Source organism: Rhinatrema bivittatum, chromosome 7, assembly GCF_901001135.1.
Source record: "Rhinatrema bivittatum chromosome 7, aRhiBiv1.1, whole genome shotgun sequence".
NCBI classification, from domain to species: Eukaryota; Metazoa; Chordata; class Amphibia; order Gymnophiona; family Rhinatrematidae; genus Rhinatrema; species Rhinatrema bivittatum.
Window position 1 is genome coordinate 116,162,015 of NC_042621.1, and position 27,875 is coordinate 116,189,889.

General features: G+C 44.9%; 1 protein-coding gene across 1 annotated transcript in view; it reads right to left on the reverse strand.

The window, feature by feature from the left end:
* The window catches only part of SYNPO2L (synaptopodin 2 like), a 131,755-nt gene that overhangs the window by 50,170 nt on the left and 53,710 nt on the right, over positions 1–27,875 (reverse strand). The window contains exon 2 of the mRNA XM_029608969.1: positions 17,636–17,787. Within this exon, the coding sequence (XP_029464829.1) occupies positions 17,636–17,787 (152 nt within the window). The remainder of the gene's footprint in view (positions 1–17,635; positions 17,788–27,875) is intronic.

Genomic DNA, 27,875 nt, shown 5'->3' on the forward strand with positions numbered 1-27,875 from the left:
GGGAGCGCAATGATCTGCTGTTGAGTAACTTGCAACAATTCATAATTAATTTCAAGCAAGTGTTTGATGAGCCTGCACGGCTGTCAACAGCTACGTCGGAACTTCTGCAGCTATGACAGGAGTCCCGGTCCTTAGCTGATTATGCGATCGAGTTCTGCACCCTCGCCATGGAAGTAGGGTGGTGAGACGAAAGTCTGCGGGGAGTCTTCCTGGAAGGGCTGTCCGCCCGCATTAAGGATGAGTTGGCAGCCAGAGACATCCCCGACGACCTTAACAGCGTAATTGATTTGGCTGGTCGAATTGACCGCCGTCTTCAGCAAAGGGCTAAGGAGGGGTGCCTGCCACGCAGGTCAATACCGTTGGCTCCAGCCTTCTCTAGACCTATGACGTCTCTGCCAGGCCATTCAGCGTCTCACCCAGAGCTGTCTACAGAGGAACCCATGCAGCTAGGATGGACACCTTTGACTGCAGAGGAAAGGCAACGGCATTGGGCATTGGGCCTATGCCTGTACTGTGGCAACAAAGGCCATTTCCTGGCCCAATGTAAGGAACATCAGGAAAACACCAAAACCTAGGTGCAACTGGGGAGCTACTCCTAGGCTGTGTTAATTCTGCTCCTCAATGTACGGTTCCTGTGACTCTTGAATACCCTGGAGGGACTTTTTCCACGCTCGCTTTCATCGACTCCGGGGCAGGAGGGAACTTTGTCTTCTCCGATTTGGTGCAACAACTTCAATTACCCACTCTTCCCCGTAATCCTCCATTGTGGATCACCTCTATCCAGGGCACGGTACTACCAGGAAGTATCTATGCTTCCACCGCTCCCATCACTCTTCGGACAGGAGTGCTCCATTCTGAAAAATTATCCTTCCTGGTCCTGGAGAAAGTGGTACATCCTGTGGTACTAGGATTACCATGGCTACAACAACACTCTCCGGTTATCCATTGGGACACTTTACAAGTGGCGAAATTGAGTTCATTCTGTTTTCTAATTGCCTTAAGATCCTGTCTCCTCATAGGGTGGCCATATTCTGTCATACCCCCGGTCCCATACGCAGAATTTGCAGAGGTGTTTTCCAAGAAAAAAGCAGAGATTCTGCCACAGCACCGCCCCTTCGACTGTGCAATTGAATTGCTGCCTGGGACCATGCCTCCTCGAGGAAGGGCATACCCACTATCACTTCCAGAGACACAAGCGATGTCCAAGTACATTTCCAAAAATCTTGCCAAGGGATTCATCCGACCATTCAGATCACCCGCCGGTGCGGGGTTTTTCTTCATGGGGAAGAAGGATGGCACCTTAAAACCATGTATTGACTACAGGGGCTTAAACGCCATCACTCGACGAGATCGCTATCCTCTTCCATTGATTCCTGAACTCCTGGACAGATTACAAGGAGCTAAGATATTTACCAAACTCGACCTTCGGGGTGCTTACAACCTGGTTCGAATTCGCCCCAGAGACAAATGGAAAACTGCCTTTAACACCAGGGATGGGCATTACGAGTATCTAGTAATGCTGTTTGGTTTATGCAACGCTCCGGCAGCTTTCCAAAACCTAATGAATGAGGTGCTCCGCAAGATGCTACACTCCTCAGTTATCGTATACTTGGACGATGTTCTGATCTACTCCCAAGATTTGGAGTCTCATCGGCAACACGTGAAACAGGTGCTACAAATCCTAAAAGACAATCATCTTTACGCAAAGCTAGAGAAATGCATTTTTGATCGAGAATCCCTTCCCTTCTTGGGATACATCATCTCGTCTACGGGATTTCATATGGATCCAGAAAAAGTCTCTGCCATTAAGGAGTGGCCTCGTCCCATGGGAGTAAAGGCTCTACAGCGATTCCTAGGATTCGCAAACTTCTATAAACAGTTCATTCCTCATTATTCACTTAAGGTTGCACCACTTACTGCCCTTACCAAGAAGGGAGCTGTCGCCAGAGTATGGCCCAAGGCAGCCTGTCGATCTTTTGAGGACCTGAAGAAGGCTTTCCTGCTAGACATTTGCTTACACCATCCAGATCCACAATGCCCCTTTACAGTGGAGGTGGACACCTCCAACATAGCGGTAGGGGCAGTACTCAGTCAAACCTCCAGCAAAGGGAAGCTACTTCTATGCTCATACTTCTCCAAGAAATTCTCTGCAGCCGAGTATAACTACAGCATAGGAGACAAAGAATAAACATGTGGATAAAGGTGAACCTGTAGATGTAGTGTACTTGGATTTTCAGAAGGCATTTGACAAAGTTTCTCATGAGAGGCTTCTAGGAAAAATAAAAAGTCATGGGATAGGTGGCGATGTCCTTTCGTGGATTAATACAAACTGGCTAAAAGACAGGAAACAAAGAGAAGGATTAAATGGACAATTTTCTCAGTGGAAGGGTGTGGGCAATGGAGTGCCTCAGGGATCTGTATTGGGACCCTTACTTTTCAATATATTTATAAATGATCTGGAAAGAAATACGACAAGTGAGGTAATCAAATTTGCAGATGATACGTCTCAGTCACACATTAGACGACCGAATACCCTTTTTGAACTATGGATCTCCATACTAACCTCATGTTCGGAATAAGACCCTAATCCATTGCTTTAACTGTTGTTATTATCCTAATCACTATGTTCCTTTAGACCTTTCTTTCTAGCAGTCTTTGCTTCCAAGTTTACTACCCCTGTTGAATGTAACTTTGTCCTTCCGTTGTAACTATGGTTTCTGTTATAGTTTCCCCTTTTCGATGTAAACCGACCTGATATGGTCCCTACCATGAAGGTCGGTATAGAAAAAGTGTTAAATAAATAAATAAATAAATAAATAAATAAATACAAAATTGTTCAGAGTAGTTAAATCACAAGCAGATTTTGATAAATTGCAGGAAGACCTTGTGAGGCTGGAAAATTGGGCATCAAAATGGCAGATGAAATTTAATGTGGACAAGTGCAAGGTGATGCTTATAGGAAAAAATAACCCATGCTATAGTTACACAATGTTAGGTTCCATATTAGGTGCTACTACCCAAGAAAGAGATGTAGGCGTCATAGTGGATAACACATTGAAATCGTCAGTTCAGTGTGCTGCGGCAGTCTAAAAAGCAAACAGAATGTTGGGAATTATTAGAAAGGGAATGGTGAATAAAACAGAAAATGTCATAATGCCTCTGTATCGCTCCTTGGTGAGACCGCACCTTGAATACTGTGTACAATTCTGGTCACCGCATCTCAAAAAAGATATAATTGCGATGGAGAACGTACAGAGAAGGGCTACCAAAATGATAAAGGGGATGGAATGGCTCCCCTATGAGGAAAGTCTAAGGGAGTTAGGGCTGTTCAGCTTGGAGAAGAGACGGCTGAGGGGAGATATGATAGAGGTGTTTAAAATCATGAGAGGTCTAGAACGGGTAGATGTGAATCGGTTTTTTACTCTTTCGGATAATAGAAAGTCTAGGGGGCACTCCATGAAGTTAGCATGTGGTACATTCAAAACTAATTGGAGAAAGTTCTTTTTCACTCAACGCACAATTAAACTCTGGAATTTGTTGCCAGAAGATGTGGTTATTAGTGCAGTTAGTATAGCTATGTTTAAAAAAGGATTGGATAAGCTCTTGGAGGAGGTCCATTACCTGCTATTAATTAAGTTGACTTAGATAATAACCACTGCTATTACTAGCAATGGTAACATGGAATAGACTTAGTTTTTGGGTACTTGCCAGGTTCATATGGCCTGGATTGGCCACTGTTGGAAACAGGATGCTGGGCTTGATGGACCCTTGGTCTGACCCAGTATGGCATGTTCTTATGTTCTTAACTCCTGGCGATTAAATTGGCTTTTGAAGAGTGGAGACAATGGCTGGAGGGGACAATTCACCCCATCACGGTCTACACGGATCATAAGAATTTAGAATTCCTATGTTGGGCTCAACGACTAAATCCCAGACAAGCCCGTTGGTCCCTTTTCTTCAATCGCTTTGATTTCACTCTTCGCTATAGACCGATAACCAAGAATATCTGGGTGGATGCCTTATCCAGAACCACCGAACAGGAAGAGGAGGGGGAGTCACCTCAATACATCCTGGATCCAGCAAAAGTTAACATAGCAAGCACTGACTTAAATCCCCTGGGCAAAACGGTGGTCTCACGGCAGTTACGGAAGAAAGTATTGTTATGGGCTCATGACTCCCTCACCAGTGGACATGCTGGTTGAGAAAGAACATTGGAACTCCTGACCCGCGATTATTAGTGGCCTCGGATGGGGCAAGATGTCCGTACCTATGTCTGTTCCTGCCCTATCTGTGCCAAACAAAAGCCCTTGCCAGGGCAACCATGGGGACTTCTGCAACCTTTGCCCATATCTGTAGAACCCTGGACACATCTAGCCACAGACTTTGTGGTTGATCTGCCATCTTCAGAGGGGAAGACAGTCATTTGGGACACAGTGGATCATTTCTCCAAGATGGCTCATTTTGTTCCACTTCCCAAGTTACCATCAGCGCCAGAATTGGCCCAACTCTTCACACAACATATCTTCCGGGTTCATGGCCTGCCGCAGAATATTGTCTCAGAGGACCGCAATTCACTGCCCGATACTGGAGGGCATTGTGTAAGAAATTTGGAGTTCAGTTAAATCTGACCACAGCCTTCCATCCTCAGAGCAATGGACAGACGGAGCGCATGAATCACTCTTTGAAAACTTTCCTCCACACCTTTGCTACTGAAAAACAGAATAATTGGGTGATGTTATTACTAAGGGCCAAGTTCTCATATAACAATCATACCCATTCGGCCACCGGGAAGTCTCCCTTTCAAGTAGTTTACGGTAGGCAACTCAAACCACCGTTGCCTCTGCCAGTAACCGTTCCATCACCGGCGGCTCAACTGTCAGCGCACCAGCTGCATGACCTCTGGAACTCCATTCAGAACAGACTCTCAAAATCGGCGAAGTCCACAAAGAAGTATGCCGACCGGCATCGCCGACCAGCCCCGGTGTTTCTACCAGGTGACAGAATCTGGTTAAGCACCAAGAACATACATCTTCGATTACCATCCCGAAAATTGGCTCCTAAGTTCTGTGGGCCCTTCAGAGTCGCAGAGAGAGTAGGGATGGTTTCCTATCGCCTACGTCTTCCCACTACATTGCGAATTCACAACGTGTTTCATATCTCCTTACTTAAACCAATAATTCTTTCCAGGTTTCATCATAGACTGCCAGACCCTACGGAGACTCCTGCCACTGATGGTACAATGTATCAGGTTCGGGAAGTCCTAGATGTACGATTTCGCCATCGTCGATGGGAATACTTGCTAGCCTGGGAGGGATGCGGTCCTGAGGAGAACACCTGGGAGCCCGCTCGTAACATCTTGGACAAATCTCTTCTGCAAGAGTTCTACCTGGATCATCCTGGTAAACCGAGCCCTCTGAGGAGGGAGCGTAAAAGGGGGGTACTGTTGCGGTCCTGGTTGCTGGACTCGCGACCGGGTCCTTACCTCTTCTCTGCCTTGAGTCTCACGACGGGGTCTGGCATTTCCCAGGCCTTCTCAGGCCTCTCCATGGCAGCGTCTCCACGAGGAAGACGCCGCCGAGCTCTGCTGCCAAGCCCCATCCCCCTTAGGCACGCGCGCGCAAGGGGGAGCCATTTAAAGGCACAGTGACGCAAAACCACAGCCGGCCCCCAAGATGACGTCAGACACCAGCAGGATATTTAAACCCGGCGTCTGACTGAAGACTTTGCCTTGCAACAGGGTTCACTCCTTGGGGTTACTAGTTGCCTTGCGTTCCTGATCCAGCTTCCATGTTCCTGATCCAGCTTCCGTGTTCCTGATCCAGCTCCTGTGTTCCTGATCCAACTCCTGTGCTCCTGAGCCCTCCTCCACTTCAGCTTCAGTTCCTTCTCCTGCTTCAGTTTTCCTGATCCTCGGACTGTCTCCCTGGTACCTGATCCGGTACGTCTTTGGTTCCCTTGTCTGCTGCCAGCCTTGACCTTGGACTGCTCCAACTGACTGTAGTCTACTCCAGGAGACCGCTCCTAAGTCCCAGCGGCCCGGGTCCTAATGGGCTCCTCCCGGGGGGACCACGGGCTTCCTAGGGTGAAGCACCTGCCTGGTCTCCCAGCTCCATCCGCCACCCAGCCATTCTTCACCGCAGAGACTCGCTGTTCTTCCATTCATCATCCGCACGGCCAGCCCAAGGGTCCACCACTCTGGTGCTAACACTAGGCACATCCTCGTCCAGGAAAAAGAGGGTGCAAATGTCCACAGGTACTTTATACCTAGGGCAAGTATCAAAGCAAAAAGACACGCACTATTGAATATAGCTGGCTATCTTTATCTAGCAACTTTGGCCCGACCAGAGTTAGCCAGCTAAGGGGCCGATGCAATAATAAACGCGGAAAGCCGGCGCTGACTGTTCAGTGCCCGCTTTCCTAATGCGCGCATGGCGCCAGCAAGGGGGGGTGCCATGCTATAAACAAATTAGGGGGTCGCGCTAGCAAGGAGGCACTAGGGTCGCTTGCACGACCTTAGTGCCCCCTTGCTAACACGACCCCGCGGTTACCGAGTTTATCGGCGTTGGTCTTCAATGTGGCCGGTTGAGGTTTTGGGTTTTTTTTATAAACTTTTTTAAAGAAGTACAGAAAAGCATTTTTTTCTGCTTTTCTGTACTTCTTTTCAATGCGCTCAGCTATTAACACCTGCTCCAGGCAGGCATTAAGTGCCCAAATATTGATTTAGCTTGATAACCTCTGAGTTATTCATCTAAATGCTTCTGAATATGGACCTTCTCATGTACAGTCAGCCCAAAAATTCCAAAAGACTTGATGATATTCCTAAGTAGTGGTATGCTGGTTTGAAGTTCTATGCAACATGAATTATTACACTGTCTGTAATAATTATGTTGTAGAGCTACATCACTGATTCAAACATCAGCACGGGGCTCAGACAGTACAACTCCTGCTGAGGTGTCTGCTGCTGGAGCACATGTGTAAAGTGAAAGATCTTGCACTAAGAGTACCATGAGTGTACTTAAATATTTGAGGTGCAAAAATAGATGTTGTCAAATATGGTCTAATGTGTCACGACCCACTCTGCTAAGGCAGAGGAAAGGTTTAATGGCTAAGCAAAGGTGCACCCTGAGAGGCTAGGTAGTTTGAAGCTACTGTCTTCCGCCTGGCAGCCACCATTCCCCATGGGTTGAGCCCTTGGGTGCAGTTGGCCACCAGGATTTCCACATAAGAGCAGGAACCTGAATGGGCTGAAGACCAGGACCTGAGCAGGAAGCAGAAGTGTAGCTGAGGTTCAAGACTGGAGTAGGAACTAAGATTGCAGCCATGCAAAAGATAACAGGGCAAACTCAGTATTGACTGTTGGAACAGCAAAGGTGTGGCAGGCTGGAGCTCCTTATATACAGCTGTCTATTTGGGACATACCTAATGCTGGTCCAATAGGGAGGCTCCGGAGGCAGGTTTTCCTAACTTTGCTTTGCTTGTTAATTACTAGAGGATTCTTACTGATTCAGAAGCCCCAAGCTCTACTGCAAGATCCTATGCTCTTGAAAATATGAGGCCGCAGGTTCAATTCCCACTGCCCTGACATAAAGATAGAAGTTTCACCTATACCAGCTTCACCTATACCAGCCCTCATTCCCCTTAGGTTGAGCCCTTGGGTGCTGGGCCTGGCAGGACTTAGGCGCAAGCCTCTGCAGTAGGGGTGATGATCTGTTGGAGTAGTTGTGTCGCAGGCCAGAGTTAGAGGTAGGTTGAATGCCAGCAGAGTAAAATTTCAGGCAGTGGTCAGTGGGGGGGAGTTCAATCAGAGTCAAGGTCCAAAGCCAAAGTCGAAACCAAAAATCCGCCCAAGGATTACAGGGGACAGAGAGCAGGTGGGGAGGCAAGGAACAGCGCAGGCAGGCAGAGAAGACACTGAAGTCTAACCACAGGGAAAGCAAAGACAAAGAACCCTGGAGCACAGGCCAGGACTGCCAAACAGGAACCAAGGAGACAGGAGGAGAAACCAGGAACTCAGGAGCATGAACAGTAACACAGGAACAATGATCAGAAATGCAGGAACACGCTGTGGCAAAGTGCTTCTACCGGAGTAGTCGACCTATTGCCAAGGCAAGAAAGTGCTGCCGAGGTAACTTTAAATAGGCAGGGGTGTAATATGTCATCAGGATGTGCCATGAGGGAGTATTCCCACTGCAGGCCCTTTAAATCGGGGCAGTTCAGGCATGCACGTGCCTAGGAGTTGCCCCTATTGAAGTCGGCAGCATCTTCCTGCAGCGTCGCATCAGGCCTGGTCAGATGCAGAGGTTAGCTGTGCGTTCTACCCCGACATCGGGAGCACTTCAGAATGGGTCGGGGCCAGAGGTAAGAGTGACAGGCCTGTGGACTGCCAAACACAACATACTATTCAAATTAGTGTCACTGATTTCTGGTGCACTGCTCCATGACTTACCTTCCCACTGTAGTCCTGCACTGCTTTGACTTTCTCTGCAAAATGAATCTGATTGCTACTTACTGTGCCATCAGAAGGATTTCTTACTTTCCCTTGGTTTCCCCTATGGTGGCTGTATATTTGTGCTTAGGAAACATTTATGGGGAGGAGGAGGAATAGCCTAGTGGTTAGAGCAGTGGACTATGAATCAGGAATTCAGGGTTCAAGTACTGCTGTCACTCGTTGTGACCTTGGACAAGTCATTTTACCCTCCATTACCTCAGGTACAACCTTAGATTGTAAGCTCTCTGGGGATAGATAAATACCTACAGTACCTGAATGTAAACTGGTGTGATATCTCAATTAAGATCAAATGTTGGTATATAATAAACAATAATATTAACACAAGTGCTGAAGTAGACCTATTAAGTTTTACTCCTAACAAGAGAAGTTTTAGTGGACAGTGTGGTACTATGAGAAGAAACTAGACAGAGTGAGATAAAATTAATCTAGATAGTTTTCAAGAAGGTTGGGAACAACAGGTTGGGAATGGCACTCAAGGAGTCAGCACTGTTTCAGAATTAGTGACTGAATGGGATATAAACGCGCTGCTATGATATGTAATAAGGTAAGTCCCACAAAGAGAGAGATGGGTTTCTGAACATAAAAAGAATGTGCCTTGTTTTTCTGTGACTTTATTTATAATGAGGAAGGGTTTATAGAGGATGGAAAAGAGATGGTATAGAATAAAGCATCCTGAGATTAAAGATAAGGATTGTGTAAGGATTGCTAAAAAAAAGCATATATGTTTGAACAGATAAGGATCTCTTTGAGCCAGCCTAGCGAAATATTCATCACAGTAAAAAAAATTGTTGCAGGCACCATGTAAAGCTGTAACAAATAAGCCAGACTGTGAAGTTATTGCACAGCATTTTCAGAATAAGGTTCATGAGTTATATGCTACTTTTCAAGAAGTAAATGTAGATTTTGTTGATAAGGACAAGGAAAGCATATTGTAGTGTTGGTCTAAATTTATACCTACAGCATTCCCTGAGATTAAAAAATTAATACCTCAATTAAAATCTACCCTTTTTGGCTGATAGTAATTATCCAGACTAGTATGCATGAGTTTATAGTAAAAATAATAAATGCTTCATTGCAGGAAGGATTGATGTCTAAACTATTTAAAAAAAAGCTATCCAAAACAAAAGGATCCATTGCTTCCTTGGTCAGAAGTTTCCAATCACTGGCCAATTTTGAATCTTCCGACTAGGGGCAGTTCTGTAATGAGGGAAGGTGAGGCAGCCGCTTCAAGCGGCAAAATTTTGCTTCATCTTTCTGGCAGGAAGATCCGCAGGCCAGCATTGCCAGATGATGTGCTGGCATAGCGTAGGAAGACCTCACGATGGCGGTGTTCTATTATGATGTGCTGGTGGGGTTCCTACTCCCTGCCAGCAGTAGAAAGGACTCTGCAGTGGCAGCAGCACATTTCAATGATGTGCTGATGAGGGTCCCATCCTCTCCAGAGGTAGGAAGGCGTTGTGGCAGCAGCACAACTCAATGGCATGCTGGTGGGGTTCCCACTCCCTGCCAGCACAAGGAAAGACCCCACGGCAAAAGTGCAACTCAATGACATGCTGGCAGGGCTCCCACTTCCCTCCAGCAGTAGGAAGGCCCCGTGGCGGCAGCACAACTCAGTGATGTGCTAGCAGGATTTCCACTCCCTGCCAGCAGTAGGAAGGCTCCTCGGCGGTGGTGGTAATGCAGATGATGTGCTAGCGGGGTTCCCACTCTCTGCCAGTAGTAAGACCTGACAACAGTAAGAAGATCTGCGGTGGAAGGGAACAGGATGGAGGAAGGGAGTGAAAGGGAAGGGTGATGTGAGTGCACAGGAGAAGGGAGGAGATCTGAGAGAGTAGATATATGTGCCTGCTTGTGCATATTGTGTTGTGAGAGAATCTGTATGTTTGTGTATGTGAAAGGGTGTGTGAGAGAGCCTGTATACATGTGTGAGAGAGAGGGTATATGACAAAGCCAATATGTACGTATGTATGTGTGAGAGAGATCCTATACATGCTATGTTACAATCATTGTACCATACCAACTGCATGGCAGGACAGTTTTTGAAAGAATCTCGCCAGGTAATTAAGTAGTTACTCGTCTAGATTGTCCTGGTTAAAAACTGTCATCTTCAATTAGTAAAAGAAAGTGCACACAGGAATGTGTGTGTGTGAAAGTCAGCCAGTATGCATGTGTGTGTGAGTGTGAAAGAGAGCCAGTATACATGTGTATGTGCGTGAGAGAGAGCTGGTATATGTGTGTGTGTGTGTGTGTGTGTGTGTGTGTGTGTGTGTGTGTGTGTGTGAGAGAGAGAGAGAGAGAGAACATAAGAACATAAGAAATTGCCATACTGGGTCAGACCAAGGGTCCATCAAGCCCAGCATCCTGTTTCCAACAGTGGCTAATCCAGGCTACAAGTACCTGGCAAGTACCCAAAAACTAAGTATATCCCACGCTACTGATGCTAGTAATAGCAGTGGCTATTTTCTAAGTCAGCTTGATTAATAGCAGGTAATGGACTTCTCCTCCAAGAGCGAGCAGTATGCATGTATTTGTGTGAGATAGCCTGTATACATGTGTGAATGTGTGTGAGAGAGAGCCTCTCTCACACCCTCTGTGTGTGAGGCAGCCTGTATATGTATGTGTGTATGTGTGTATGTGTGTGTGTGTGTGTGTGTGTGTGAGAGAGAGAGAGAAAGCGAGAGAGAGTCTGTGCGGATGTGTGTGTCAACCTGTGTTTAGGTGTGTGGGTGTGAGGGCCAGAGAATCTTTGTATGTGTGAGAGAGGGAGTGTTTGTGTATGTGTGTGTGAGTGTATGTGTGACAGAGGTTAAAGTTTGTGTGGCCCCCCTCCCCAATCCACAGCAATCTTAGAGTGACTAGAAATCAAAAGACCCCAGGTATGGGGAGTGGGGAATTTTTTAATTCTTATTAGTTTTAATTGTTGGATATTTTTTGAATTGTTAATTGGTTTGAAATATTTTTATTGGGTTTTTTTTAAACTTTTTAAAAATGTAATTATTGAATGATGTTCTGTTCATTAGCTGTTTTGAAATACTTATTCTTTCTATTAGTATAGTTTTACTATTATGATTGATGTGTTGTATTTCTAGATTTTATTATTGTTTTATGAGGAATGTTAATGTTTTGGTTTCCCATTGTTACACTGCATACAGATTCTGGCTTCTTATGGTTTCCAGTTCAGTCTTTGCACATTTCTGTTTATACTTTATGCTCACTTTATTCTGTATTTGGTGAGACCCATCTGCGTTCTGCATGTGCGACTGAGGTGAGGTATTCTGTGGCATGTAGTTTCTGTGTATAGATCTATAGAAGTCTAGCTTGTTCTGTTTTTCTAATATGAGGTATATTGGTGTTTTAGGGCCTGGTGTAATATTTACAGTGTTGCTTTGTCATAGGTAGAGCTGGCATTTATTGCTGTTTTGGTATGGGAGGTTTACTATATTGTAATTGTAATTCAGTTTACTCATAGCTTTCTGAGGGCGCAATAGACCTAATACCATATGGGTTCTAAGTGGCTTTTTTGCAGTTTTCTGGTTGGCATCACAGCAGTGCATGTAAAAATAATGCTGTTGTGGTCATTTTAACTCAGAAGACTATGAATATTATTTTTATATGAAAAATCTGTTATTATAAATATACAATTTTTAATTGTATGTGGTGAGGGCTGGGAAGGAGGCTGTAAAGTTTGCCTAGGGTACCTAATACCCTTGCACCAATCTGAAGACAGTGGACCATGCGATTAACATATCTCCCACTTCTCCAGGGGTTATATGATGGGGAAACATGGGAGGCAGGCTGTAGGGTTCCTGGGAGTGTGGCAAGATTGCCAGCTTCCTAGGAATTGTATCACTGGCACTCTATCTGCCACTCTCTGGGAACTCGGACTCCTGCTTTCCCCCCGGGTGCCACCCGGAGGGACTGTGGACTTCCAGTGGTGAAGCTCATCCAAGCCTCTGTCTTCTCCAGTGCTCCGCCCCCTGGGGGCAGGTGCTTCCTGGTCCCTACCAGGGAGCCGTTCTCCACTGCTCCAGGACAAGGGTCACGTCCACCTCCAAGCGCAACAGGTATTGGTTCTACTGTATTAAGTTAGCTTTCATCCTTTTTGTCTAGAAGAGAACAAATACAATTGGGTGGTGAGAGTTTATCTTGGAAAGCCTTGCGTTTGGGGGTGCCCCCAGGGTCTACCCTATCAGCAGTACTCTTCAATGTGTATTTGCAGCCTCTGGCAGGGATATCACAGATGCTAGGGCGATCGTTTGATATTTATACAGATGACATCCAGTTTGTTATTCCCTGTATCGATGATTTTCTGTTGAGTTTTTCCATTTTTTGTATACACAGTATTAATTTATGGAAAACTAAGATATTATGGGAAGATAAAGGTACTCCTGCTAATACTATATCCCATTTGATAATTGATCTAGCTATATGTCTTGATTCTGGTCTTACCTTTAAAAATGGAATTTAAGTCTACTTTGTTTAAATTGAAGATGGTTAGACTGTTAAAATATCATTTTTCAGGATTTCATTCAAAGATGGTTGTGCAAGTATTGGTTCTGAGCAATTTGGACTATTGCAATTCCTTAGGGTTACCTAAGGATTTACTACTCATACATAGAAACATACATAGATATGACGGCAGAAAAAGACCAATCGGCTCATACAGTCTGCCGAGAAAGCTCCCACACTTATTTTCCTATCCAGTCTGCCCAGCAAGTTCCCACACTTATTTTCCCATACTTATCTGTTTCATCAACCACCAAGTTCAGGGCCCTTGTTGGTAACTGTTTGATTCAAATCTCCTGCCATCCCCTGTCATTGATGCAGACAGTAATGTTGGAGTTGCATGAAAGGTGAGCATAAGGCTTAATGGTTAAGGGTTGTAACTGCCGCATCAAGCAAGTTACCCCGATGCTTGGTTATCCAGACTGCACAGATCAATGCCTTGATGGTTGTTGACTGAATGCAAATCCTCTTTTCCACATTTCCCCCTGTCATAGAAGCAGAGAGCAATGCTGTATATGCATTCAAAGTGATGTATCAGGCTTAATTGGTTTAGGGTAGTAACCACCATAATAAGCAAGCTACCCCCATGCTTATTTGTTTACCCAGACTGTAAAGTTCAGTCCTTGTTGGTTGTTATCTGAATGCAAATCCTCTTTTCCACATTTCCCCTTGCCGTTGAAGCAGAGAGCAATGTTGGAGTTGCAGTAACCGTGCGAAGGCTTATTGAGTAAGGGTAGTAATCACCAGGTAGTAGCCTCCACGCCAGTACTCCACTCCCATGGCTCTTCTCTTCATTCCCATCCTCTAGCCTTTATGGATCCACAGTGTTTATCCCATGCCCCTTTGAAATCCTTCACAGTTTTAGTCTTCACCACTTCCTCTGGAAGGGCATTCCAGGCATCCACTACCCTCTTCATGAAGAAATACTTCCTGACATTAGTTCTGAGTCTTTTTCCCTGGAGATTCAAATCGTGACCCCTTGTTCTAATGATTTTTTTTCCAACGTAAAAGGTTTGTTGTTGACCATGGATCATTAAAACCTTTCAAGTATCTGAAAGTCTGTATCATATCACCCCTGCTCCTCCTCTCCTCCTGGGTGTACATATTTAGGTTCTTCAATCTCTCCTCATAAGACATTTTATGAAGACCATCCACCTTTTTGGTTGCCCTTCTCTGGACTGCCTCCATCCTGTCTCTGTCTCTTTGGAGATACGGTCTCCAGAACTGAACACAGTACTCCAGGTGAGGCCTCACCAAGGCCCTGTACAAGGAGATCATCGCTTCCTTTCTCTTACTAGATATTCCTCTCTCTATGCAGCCCAGCATTCTTCTGGATTTAGCTATCGCCTTGTCACATAGTGTCTAACGATCTGAAGTCGGCGAAACAATCACTCCAAGGTCTCTCTCCTGCTCCGTGCACATCAGCCCTTCACCCCCAATCAAATACAGTTCTTTCAGATTTCCACATCCCATATGCATGACTTTGCACTTCTTGGCATTGAATCTCAGCTGCCATATCTTTGACCACTCTTCCAGCTTCCTTAAATCCCGTCTCATTCTCTCCACTCCTTCCAGCATGTCCACTCTGTTGCAGATCTTAGTATCATCCACAAAAAGACAAACCTTACCTTCTATCCCGTCCGCAATTTTGCTCATAAAGATATTGCCGATCCTTGCGGCACTCCGCTTAACACTGCTCTCTCTTCAGAGTAAGTTCCATTTACCATCACACATTGTCTTCTGTCCGTCAACCAGTTTGCAATCCAAGCCACCACCTTGGCACTCACTCCTAAGCTTCTCATTTTATTCACAAGCCTCCTGTGCGGGACTGTATCAAAAGCTTTGCTGAAATCCAAGTAGATGACATCGAGCGCTCTTCCTCGATCTAATTCCATAGTCGCCCAATCAAAAAAGTCAATCAGATTTGTCTGACAGGACCTTCCCCTGGTGAATCCATGCTGCCTCTGGTCTAGCAATTCTTCTGACTGTAGATGGTTCACTATTCTTTCTTTCAGCAGCGACTCCATTACTTTTCCTACCACCGAGGTGAGGCTAACCGGCCTGTAGTTTCCAGCCTCCTCTCTGCTCCCACTCTTGTGAAGTGGGACCACCACCGCTCTTCTCCAATTACTCGGCACCACTCCCGTTTCTAGGGATTTATTGAACAGGTCACACAGTGGACCCGCCAGCACATCTCTGAACTCCCTCAGTATCCTGGGATGAACCTCATCAGGCCCCATGGCTTTGTCCACTTTTATTTTTCCTAGCTCTTCCCATACATTTTCTTCTGTAAATGGAGTTACATCTACTCCACTCCCCTCCAGTTTCTTGTTAACTAGCGACGGTCCTTCTCCAGGGTCTTCTTTAGTGAACACCAAACTGAAGTATTCATTTAATATTTCTGCCATTTCTTCGTCTGTCTCCACACATTGATCCTTTTCACCTTTCAATTTCACTATACCACATTGGACTTTTCTCCTTTCTCTGATGTATCTGAAAAATGTTTTATCACCTCGCTTTATCTCTTTGGCAATCCTTTCTTCCACTTGACATTACTCGTGTAATGGTGGGCCACGCCGCGGTCTGTCTATACTCACCTTGCCCTTCCTGCCAGCGCTGCACACCAGATTATGAAGGCCTCACGGCAGGAGACCCAAGAATGGTGCTCAATGATGATGTCAGTGCAGCAAGATATTTAAACCCCCACTGTGCCTCAGCTGATGCCTCAGCAACAGGTCCTCCTGTTCCTACCTTCATTCCTGCTCCTGACCTTTCCTCTGCTCCAGTTTTTGACCTTGCCTGCTAATCTGACCTTACCTTGCCCTGGGCCCAGCCTGGTTTTCCTTCTTTCATGTCTTCTTGCCTCTATTCCCTGGCCTTACACCTCTTTCAGCTTCCTTGCCCTTCGGACTAATCTCTTGTCCCTGACCCCTGCTTGCTTCTCAACCTTGCCTGTATGTTGCCTGGACCAGTCTCTGTCTGGAATTCTAGTTCTGCCTCAATGCTGCCTGCCCTGACTCTCCCCTGGCACTGTCTATGCTTATTTGCCACCAGCCTTGACTAGTACTACCTGGTACTCAACCTAGCCATTAGGTAGTTTGCCCTGATCTTTGGCATGCCTCTGGACCTCCTCTGCTTATTGGGACCCCATCTAAGCTCTGCCAGCTCCCAAACCCAAGGGCTCAACTTGCAGGGAAAGAGGTTGGTTCAGAAGATTAGCCTTCGTCCCCGAGAATTTCCTCCTACTGACAGAGTAGGCCTAGTGGGTTTGCTTACTAGGCAGTACCAATCACGCCTCAGTATAAGGGCTCACCAACCATGACAATGGGTATTACAGTTAGTCCAAAATGCTGCAGTAAGGGTAGTAACTAGAGTAAGATAGAGAGAGAGCATTATCCCTTGGTTAAAGGAACTTCATTGGCTACCAATTCAGCAGATGATATATTTTTTAAGTACTAAGGTGTTATATAGTGATATTTGAAATGGTCTTTCTACTTATGTCCATCCTTATGTGGCATCACGTGCTTTACATTCAGAACTTATTAGTAGTTCTTTATTTTAAAGATTTTTGGTTACAAGAAACTTGTAGAGCTTTTTCATTTACAAGTCCTACTTTATGGAAATTATTAAACATTGAGTTGTGAAAAGAGAATGATTATATAAAATTTAGGAAAAAGTTAAAGCACAGTTTTCAGTAGGTCTATGAATAACATTTGTTTGTGCTTTTTGAATTATGTACTTTTATGTTTTATAATATTTATATTATGTTTTTGTGTGTTTATATTTGTATTTTAATATAAATGCATATATGTTATCTGCACTGAACAATTGTGATTGGAGCTTATGGAATATAAGATTTTTAATAAATAAATCAATAGATAAATAAATAAATAAATAGAATAAAGGTGAAGGTATTCTTGAGTGAGGAGGAGGCATCAGCATCCAGTAACTGAACTAGTCTCCTGCTCTGCTTCACAACAAGCATAAGCAATTACCCTACCCTTTCACTGGTGACCACCCCTCCATCTACTATCCCCAATCTCCATCAACCACATGCCTCACATCACAGTTGGCACATCACTTTCCACCAATCTTCATCTCCAACACACATACTGTTCACCGAGCAGGGCTGATCCTTTCTGCAAGTCTGACCTCCCTCTAATTGAGGTAGCAAGTCAAATTAGGGAGGAGGAGGCATTTTCCAGCACTCGTTCCCCCATTCCTGCACTGATTCCTCCACAGTCGCCAGTTCTGCATCTTACAGACTGATAACAGTACTCAAGTGAATATTGCAAGGGTCACTTGAGTACTGGGGTCGAGGAGTTGGCATCTTCACTGACTTGCACATTGTATCCAGCACTTGCAAATATATTACTCAAAAATGAGGATACATCTATGGGGCATTAGAGAGAGTTCAAGCCAGCTGGGCAATGTGAAATGGAGTCAGAACATCATAAATAGGACAGGGATACCAGGGTTTCTGACTGCAGAATTTACCTTTGTTATCTATGATAGTAAATACAAAACCTAAGACCAGAAATTATGGGTGCCACCTTATTGCTATAGTTTCCCTTATTAGGAAGGCTGACACATGTGTCACTGAAGGCAATTTTCATTTACCTTTTCACCCAGATCTGGAGATGACCACCAGAGGAGTCTATGATCTGCATTGCCTCGGCATGTGAAAGGCCAGCACAGGGCTTCCCGTTGATGGACACTACTTCATCATTCTCCCAAAGGCCACCTCTGCATGCCTTGCTTCTCTTGCGGATCTAGAAGATAGAAAAAAAGGGTGGTTGATTTGATATATTACAGTGAGCTCCCAGTTTTGCAGCATAATATAGTGTCATAGGTTTTTCTGAAATATTTTTGTTTCTCTTCACTTCTCCACCTCTTGCTGCACCCCCCAAGTATCACAGTTCCTGGTATCCAGGTTGTCTTTAGGCAGGTACAAATGGTCTGACAGCATTAAGTCCTGAGGCTGAAGGGGCTCCGCAATGGTTCTACTGCACAGGCCTAAACTGTTATGATTCTGCCTGTTATACAAGTCTCCCAACCACCAGAGGCCCTCGGGGAGCTGCTCTTACCCTCTCTCCAATCACAGCCACCATGATCACATGACTGAGCAAGCCCGGCCTATTTAACCCTGCCCCTGCTTATGCTCAGGGCCTTGACATTGAGTCTATTTGGCTCCCTGCTTGGTCCCACATCTCTGAATGCTTTGTGGCTTTTCCAAGCCCTCTGCTCCAGTTTTTGTTCTATGGCTTTCCTAAGCCTTCTGTTCTAGTTTAGCTCTGTGGCTTTCCTGAGTCTTCTGCTTTTGCCTTGCTCAGTGGCCTCTTTGGCTTCAGCCTAGCTCTGCAGCCTTCTTAGGCCTTTAGCCTAAGTGGCCTCCAGGCCTTCACTGTTACCTGTCTGGTCTAGTCTCTGTCTTCTCTGTTTTGTCCTGTCCCAGTATCCAGCCATTGTTCCTGACCCAGTCTTGTTTCAATTACAGTTCTGCTCAGCCTCAGCCTCAGCTTCCAGTCTTGCCTGACCTCAGCTTTGAGTCCTGCAGCCTCCACCTCCAGTCTTGCTTAGCTTCACTGGCAGCAGTTCCAGTCCATCACTACCCTCACCATCAGCCCCTATCTAAGTACTACTGACCAACAGAACCGAAGGCCTCAACCTGCGGGGGAGGTGGCTGATAAGTTAAAGATTCCCTAGCTCAGTTCTGTCTTGCCCTGTTGCCCTGGACTGTTCCTGTAAGAGTTCCCCAGCCTGGCTGGGTCCTCAACCACAACATAAACATAGCTCTGTTGCTTGGGCTAGTAGCAGGAGAAGTGAGCCATGTTGGATGTGTGGGCCCATCTGCTCACTGCACCACTTCTTTCCCAAAGCTGGAGAAGTTGCTGAGGTCATTTGTTGATGTGTCTGCTAAGAAAGGAAGATGGCAGTAGGTTGTCAGCACAGGGCCTAAAAATAGCCACAAACTTTATTACTGCAAGAGGCTCTGCTTCAGCCTTAAGATGGCCCTGCTTGCATCTCATCACTTCTGCTATTCCTTCTTCTTGAGTCTGAGTTATCAAAGATTTTCTCCCCTTCAGTGCTTCATGAAAATTCCTTGAAGAATCAGTCTCTTTGGGTTAGGAATTTTCAAAACCACTCTCTGATTTGCTAATCTAGTGGATAGCTATTGTGAAAGGGATAGGCTGTATTACCTTCCATGTGCTCTGGTGTAAACCTACCCCATTTCACCCAGGGGGTCACCTTCCCAGCCCCAGAGAGCACTGGATTTACTCAGTTGGGGTAGAGAAATAAAGTCTCTGGGAACTGCAAAATGGGTGCAGGCTTTCCTGCAAGGCCAAACTGGGCAGAGGTCATTTCTCAAAATAACACACAGTCCACACAATATTTGGTGTTCCAAGAAAAGTTTACTTGAAAAACATTTATATATTTATTTAGCATTTCTTATATTCTGCCATCTACAAAATAATATCACTGTGGAGCACAGAATAATAGTAGAGTTCAGCAGAATTAAAAAAAAAAACAGGTCCAAGTCAAAGTCCCAACAATTCCACAATCACAGCAAACAACACCTTTCTTCAAAATCTTCCCAATCACTTTCACCATGCACAGTTCTTATGCAATGTAAGTCTTTCCTCTCCAGAAACTTATCCAAATTCTCACACCTCAAGGAGTTGCCCAAGACCTACTTCCCCACACTCTGCTGGTGGAGTGAAAATCCTGGTTAACAATAGAAAGTTTCCCTTACCTTCAACTGATTGTCAGAACTGGAAACCCCTTGCTGGGCGTTCCCTTTCTCCCAGTACAGCTACTCAGGCCTTTCAACTTCAAAATTCCTCAACAAAACTTTGAGAACTCCAAGACTGCTCCCATACTCTGCCAGTCCCTCGTGAGAGGCAAATTTTATATTCCCCAAAATGCCACATCCCCTTTGTGGGAAGAGCCACCTGTCCCCAACTAAAATACGCACCCACCCTCTGAACTCCTTCTGAATCTCTTTTGCCAGAAGATTCCCCATTGTAAATAGTCTGTTATAGTCACCGAGTTATCTACCTACTACAACTTCCTCTTCTCCCAGTTCCATTTCACCCTGTTTTATTGTAACTTTTACCTCTTCTTCTATGTTACGGTTAATGGGGGTTTTTTTTCAAATCCTAAGTTCCATGTAAACCGATTTGATATGATTTGTATCATGAATGTCGGTATATAAAAGTACTAAATAAATAAATAAATAAATAAATAAATAAATGTTAAAAGATAGCACACACTTCAGGACACCTCTGACCTTCCAGTGAACCCTCACTGCTGAAAGATTCTACAGTTTAAGATATAAAGCACACTCTAGTGCACTCTAATGGCTAGGCAGAGGCCAGATTGGTCTCTTACAGATAGGGATGCACTTACAGAAAACTAAATTGCTACAAATAATAGCTTTTAATATGAAGAAGATAAATTGTTGTAGCATAAGAAAGGAGTGCAGTATGGCTTCCTTATAAACTCATTTTTGTACCCTGCAATGATGTCTATTCTGAAGTATTTTGGTTCATCCTTTTGGAGATTTTTGTATGCTGTTGGTTTCTAAAGTCTCAGGTAGCAATTTGTTTTGTATTTTGATGATTGTTTATGCAAAAGTTTAGAGTGACCTAATTGCCTTCACTTCCTAGTTCTCTCTTCATTTTCATGGGATCTAGGACTGGAATCTGCACTCCTGGAAGCTGAGTGCTCAATTAAAGCAAACAGGAATGGGTCCAAAGATGGGTCACTACTCTCACCTCCTTTCAACTTAGACCTTTCCCCACTGGATTCTTCCCTTTCCAGAGTGTAGTTTTACTTATTGGTTATATTTTTTGCGAATTGTCCAACTTTCCACCTTGCCTTCATCTCAGTAAGTGATGCCCTTAGTTTAAGGAGTTGCCCTCTTCCTTTCATTATTTACTTTCATAAACTTTGATGGCATCACCCTCACAAATATCAGGATTATCCACTAAAAACTCGGAATGTTCAGAGAACAAATTCATATCAAAACTATGCCTAAGGAACCTAAAAAAAAATGATATATGACACCTTTAAAGACTCTATGTAGTTGTGAGAAGATAACTCTGTAAGTAGTTAGGAAACTCTAGTTTCAGTGCCTTAGCAGCCCAATAAAAGAATGCCTGTATACATACTCTAAAAACCCTTCGGACGTTCTTTTATGGCTATGTCGATCTCCCCCATGCATATTCATTACGGATATCCTGAAAACCCGACTGGCTGGGGGTCCTCCATAACAGGTTTGGAAACCTCTGTACTGAAGGTTTTCTCCCATTTTTGTGCCTATAGGAAAAATGCTTAGTACAAAGGGCCCTAAGTGTAAGGGACTGATTCATTTAGGTATTTTCCTATAGGCAAAGAATGTGAAAAAAGCTTTAGTGAATCAGTCCAAGGGAAGGCAATTTTCAAAAGTCTTATACTTGGATAAATAGCTATTTACCTAGGTAAAAGGGCTTTTTGAAAATTGCTCATTCTGAGGATAACAAGATGATAAGAAATGATGCCCTGCACCCCAACTTCAGTTAGGGTAGTTGGTTTGACTCAGTACCAAGAACTTGCTACTCCATACGCCATCCTTCAAGTTCGCCCCAAGATTTGTGGGACCTTTCCCCTTTGCCATCAAGTCCGGAGTGTAGCCTAAACATTTAAATTGCCTCCCACACTCCGTGTACATGATGTTTTCCATCTACCCCTATTGAAGCCGACAGTCCTGTCCTGGCCATCCAGGCTGCCTCTCAGGCCCTCCGATGTTATCATCAAGAATGATACCCAATATGAAGAAATACTAGACTCTAGAAGTGTTAGGAATAAACTCCAGTACCTCAATGTGTGAAAAGACTATGGGTCCGAAGAGAATTCATGGGAACCAGCTTCCATCCTTCAAGCCCCTCAGCATTAAGGTCTGTAGTTTATGCCCTGGTTATTTCGGTGATTGACTATTGTAACCTGATATATTCGGGACTCCCAGGCAAAGTTATTCAGAAGCTACAAATAGTCCAAAATATGGCTGCAAGATTAGTCATGGGACGATCAAGAAGGGAATCAGCATTCCCTCTATTTAAGAAATTGCATTGGTTGCCGATCAAGCTAAGATGCAAATTTAAAGTTTTGGTCCTGACCTTTAAGATCTTACGAGGATTAGGTCCTTTACATTTGAGAAATAATATCTCATGGAAATGTTCTCAAAGGACTACTCATTCTCAGTATGTTTTTATGCTCCAACTACCCCCAATTGGGAAATTTCAACATACTATACTTTATAATTGGTCTTTTTCTATGTCAACTCCACCATTGTGGAATGAGCTCCCTCTGAATATTAGAGAGGAAACAGATTTGATGAAATTTCACCGTTTGCTAAAAACATGGCTGATAGCATCAGAGTTCTCTTATAAATATGATAGGTGGTTAGATCTTGTTGCCGTGAAAACCTGGCTCAGGGTGTAAGAGTTCTCTCTTCTATAGTTGATTTAAGATAGTGGGAGTTTAGTTGGTATCTTCCTTATTTTAGAGGTGTGTGGGACTGAGTGGGTGGGGGATATTACTATGAAGAAGGTGGCTTATTTATTTTAAGAAATGTGGAGCAGGCGGGCAGTAATAAGAGATGGTGATATATCTGCTGATTGTAATATTAGGTAAGTGGGTGTATGTTGAATATGTTGTATCAGAGATGGAGAAGGTGGGTGGTAACATGGAGGTGGTGAGGTATTTATTATGTTTTGCCTTGTTTTATGTTTATTTTATTATTTTATTGTTTTTAATGTATGTATATTGCTTTGGAATTTTTTATTGAAAATTGGAAGGCAATTAATACATTTTTATAAATAAATAAAAATAATAATACGTGAGTTCCACAGGAAGTTCCCCAGGAAACCCAAGCCCAGAAGACTGGAAAGGGGTCTTTGGAAGGGGGATACTGTTACATTTGGCAGCTCACAGGACAACCCCACAAGGCGCCTCACTCATCCCTAACACCATTAGTATCCTCCAATGGCTGGGATGCCACTTCATACTGTTCCCACCACTCCGTGCGGCTCATACACTGTCCTGCAGCCACCCTTCCTGGCTCCCATAGACACGCACATGTGTGCCCAATGTTCTCAGCCTTAAATGGCCCTTGGCAGGAAGGCAGCCATAGCACCTTATGATGACATCACAGCATCTCCCTGCTTAAGTCTCCTTCAGAGGATCATCAAATACCTCAGCAACATTTCTTCTGATGTGCCTTTGGTCTTCAGTGTGTGTTGCTATTGTTCCTGTGTTTCTGTATTCTGGTGTTTCTGCCTTGTTCGTGTATTCTTGCCTTGCTCCTGAGTCCCTATCCATTATGTCTTGTCCTTGCCTGGCCTTGACATTGTCCGCCTTGCCCTACCACACCCTAGTTGTAGTCCTTCTCTCGTCTGGGTTTTTGTCTTGTCCTGTCTTCTCGTGGTTTGACTTCCTGGATCCTGACCTCTGCTTGGACCTGGACCACTCTTTGATTGCTGACTGGACCCCACATTCTGCCTTGGACCTGATCTTGCCTTGTTTTCTGCCTTCCCTAACCTCTGGCCCATCTTCTGGTATCCGTTGTCTGCTGCCTGCCCTAACCTCTGGCCCTTCTTCTGGTGCCAGCCCTGATCCTTGCCTGGTCTTGGACTCTCACTCTCTTGACTGCCTTAGGACCCACCTAAGTCCTGCCAGCCGCCAGAACCCTAGGGCTCGACCTGTGGGGGAGGCAGCTAGTATAGGTAAAGCTCCAGCCTGTCCATGTGTAGGGTGAATCCGTCACCTGTTGGTGTGAGCCTAATGGGGTAACCCACTAGGCAGCACCAATCATGCCATAGCACTAAGGGCCCACTGACATCGAATCCATACAAGCGGCACAGGTGATACTTAGCCAAATAAGTTGGAATTTAGCCAGATAAGTGTTCGCAAATAATATACCACATATTTTAACTTCAAATTTTATAGGGATATTTGAGCAGATTTTACATGTGTTTAGATGCATTTACCCCTTGTAAGTTGGCTTTTACACAAGTAAATCAAGGGATTTTCTAACGTGCATAGCAATTAACTAACCTGTTTTACCAATTAGCCTATGAGTTTGCCCAGTCCATCTGCAGCTTGTGAAAATCCTCCTGGCTCTTCAGCCTGAAGTCTTCCCATTTCACCCAGACCCCTCACCTAATCAAGATTTCATTTATAAGATGTTTATGATCACTTATTCCAGATCTTGAACAGGAGTAAATATACCTAAGTTAGGAACCAAATGTGAAAATTGTTTATAAAATAGCAACTTTCTCGTGGAAATATTGGCCCCTCCCCAGAACAACCCTGGCCTGCCCTCTTTTACTCAGAAGTTCTATATACCATGAATCGCAATAATGAAGTGTTGTTAAAACTAGTGCCTCAAGCACTGTATACGAAAATCATTGGCTGGTAAATATGGCTTCAAACTACACCAACTTTTTAATTATAAAAGGCCATTTTTATAACCAGTTGTACTGGGGAGGTGCATTTATAGTTTTGAGTCCAAAAGAATGCCTACATTACGAACAATCGAAAAAACAGGAATGGCCCAGTCACCATACTTGAACATTCTGTATGAGGTAAATTGATATGCGTTGTCCACAACACGCAAACCTTTACCCACATTTTTGTAGAGGTATTCCTGAGATGTAGTTAGGCCAGGGGGAGACAATAATGTGCAGAGTTTTGCATTTTCAAAGGTTTGCTCATTTTTTTGGTTGAGAAAAACAGCAGATGCAAATCTCCATGAGTACGATCTTCCCTGGGAAATTTTGAAAGGGAAAGTGTACTCATTCGTAGAGATGTGAATCGTGTGATCGATCGTCTTAACGATCGATTTCGGCTGGGAGGGGGAGGGAATCGGATCGTCGCAGTTTGGGTTTTTTAAATATCGTGTAAATCGTGTAAATCGTGTAAATCGAAAACCGGCACACTAAAACATCCCTAAAACCCACCCCGACCCTTTAAAATAAATCCCCCACCCTCCCGAACCCCCCCAAAATGCCTTAAATTACCTGGGGTCCAGTGGGGGGGGGAGGGCGGGAAAACCGGCACACTAAAACAACCCTAAAACCCACCCCGACCCTTTAAAATAAATCCCCCACCCTCCCGAACCCCCCCAAAATGCCTTAAATTACCTGGGGTCCAGAGGAAGGGTCCCGGTGTGATCTTTTACTCTCGGACCTCCGTGCGTTGTAGAAATGGTGCCGGCGCTACCTTTGACCTGTCATATGACAGGTCAAAGGTAGCGCCGGCGCCATTTTGTTTTTTTGTCCCCTGACGTCAGGAGCGTAGGAGATCGCTCCCGGACCCCCGCTGGACCCCCAGGGACTTTTGGCTAGCTTGGGGGGGCCTCCTGACCCCCACAAGACTTGCCAAAAGTCCAGCGGGGGTCCGGAACGATCTCCTACCGCGAATCGTTTTTCCGTACAGAAAATGGCGCCGGCCATACGCTGTATGGCCGGCGCCGTATGGCCGGCGCCATTTTCCGTACGGAAAAAATGATTCGACTGCAGGAGGTCGTTCCGGACCCCCGCTGGACTTTTGGCAAGTCTTGTGGGGGTCAGGAGGCCCCCCCAAGCTGGCCAAAAGTCCCTGGGGGTCCAGCGGGGGTCCAGAACGACCTCCTGCAGTCGAATCGTTTTTCCGTACAGAAAAACGATTCACGGTAGGAGATCGTTCCGGACCCCCGCTGGACTTTTGGCAAGTCTTGTGGGGGTCAGGAGGCCCCCCCCAAGCTGGCCAAAAGTCCCTGGGGGTCCAGCGGGGGTCCAGAACGACCTCCTGCAGTCGAATCGTTTTTCCGTACAGAAAAACGATTCGCGGTAGGAGATCGTTCCGGACCCCCGCTGGACTTTTGGCAAGTCTTGTGGGGGTCAGGAGGCCCCCCCAAGCTGGCCAAAAGTCCCTGGGGGTCCAGCGGGGGTCCGGGAGCGATCTCCTACGCTCCTGACGTCGGGGGACAAAAAAACAAAATGGCGCCGGCGCTACCTTTGACCTGTCATATGACAGGTCAAAGGTAGCGCCGGCGCCATTTCTACAACGCACGGAGGTCCGAGAGTAAAAGATCACAGCGGGACCCTTCCTCTGGACCCCAGGTAATTTAAGGCATTTTGGGGGGGTTCGGGAGGGTGGGAGATTTATTTTAAAGGGTCGGGGTGGGTTTTAGGGTTGTTTTAGTGTGCCGGTTTTCCCGCCCTCCCCCTTCCCCTCCCCCTTCCCCCGATTTACGATTTTTTGACGATAAATCGGGGGAATTGTTATTGTATCGCGGCTCTAACGATTTTTGACGATTTAAAATATATCGGACGATATTTTAAATCGTCAAAAAAACGATTCACATCCCTACTCATTCGTTCCCATTGAGAATTGGTGGAAGATCCATTGGTACAAGTACCCACAGATTTTGCTCTTGCCCATACAGTTTTGAAATTTTCTCCCATGGGGTGAATGTAAACATCCTTTTCTTGTATAAAACATGATTTTATGCACTTGTGAGGGAATATATAAGAAATTTCCTCAGAATATCTTAAAGGACCACACCCAGCTATTTGGCCCAGTCCTTCTTAAGACCCAAGCCAGCAAGGGTTCTGGGCCCAAGAGAAAATCCTTGCAACCTAGCATAAGAAGGCAAGGCTCAGAAGGGTGGAAGAGGCCCCAGGGAAAAGGCATAGAGCCAGCCTATGCCAGAACTACGAACTTTTGAATGTTTTGTTAACCCAAGGGACTGCTGAGGTAAACGGCCTTCATGCTATAATTTTGTTTGCCTGTAAATAAACTGTGTGGAACAAGCCGGAGTTTGGCCTCCTTTTTTTGTACTCCTGGCTGTTCCCAACCCATGGCCGATCCTGAGCGATAACAACACATAAATGGCTGTTATAAAATAGTCCGGGCTCTGAATGCATAAGTGCATGTAAACCGGCACGATGTCTCTGACAAATGTCGGTAAAGAAAAGCCTTAATTAATAAATAAATAAATAAATAAATAAATAAAATAAATGTGCAGAACTCGATTTCAGGCATACAGGGGTAAAGGCATTCTGGGGAGGGGGGGGGTGGAGTTGGAATTTACTCACATAATTTTGTATTTTGGAAAGCGTGATGAAGCACCTGGATGGTGCAGGCACGTCTGCGTGCATCCCAGGGCACTTACTTGGGGATTTTCAAAGCAAGCTTATGTACATAAGTTTCCATTAAAAATGTGGGGTAAAGTCTGTGTGTGAAAGTTACAGGCAGACTTTACCCCAGCCTACACAGTTCTGAATTTACCCTGCCAACATGGAAGCAAAGCCTAAAAAATTCCACAATGGCATATTCACTGTATTTCAATGAGAATACTTTATTTTTGACTTAGTAGTTTACACATTCATTCAGTACTACTCAGGGATTTTTTTCCCATTACTTATGTCCCCTCCCAACTTACTTTAAACCATCAGTCTGACCCAGAATGGCAAACCTTATGTATTTTACTTCAATCACTGCAGCAACAGTCCTAAGGCAGGGGCTATGCACCAAAATTCCTTCCAGAATCATGTAATTATGGGTCCTAAATCTGATCATGGGGGGAGAGAGGGATTGGACATTGCACAATATTGTGACTTTCTTCCCCCTCCCCCAACTCCCAGGAGCTGTGAATGCTGCCTCCACAGCATCCCGAGCTCCAGCCAGTGCATGACACCACCACTGAGTCACCAGCCAGGTCCTAAATGCCACTGGGCTGGCCATAAATGCTAATAAAGACATTAAAAATAACAGCCTCTAACTTTCAACCTAGTCTTAAAATTAAAAAAGAAATTCTCCCTCATTTGGAACT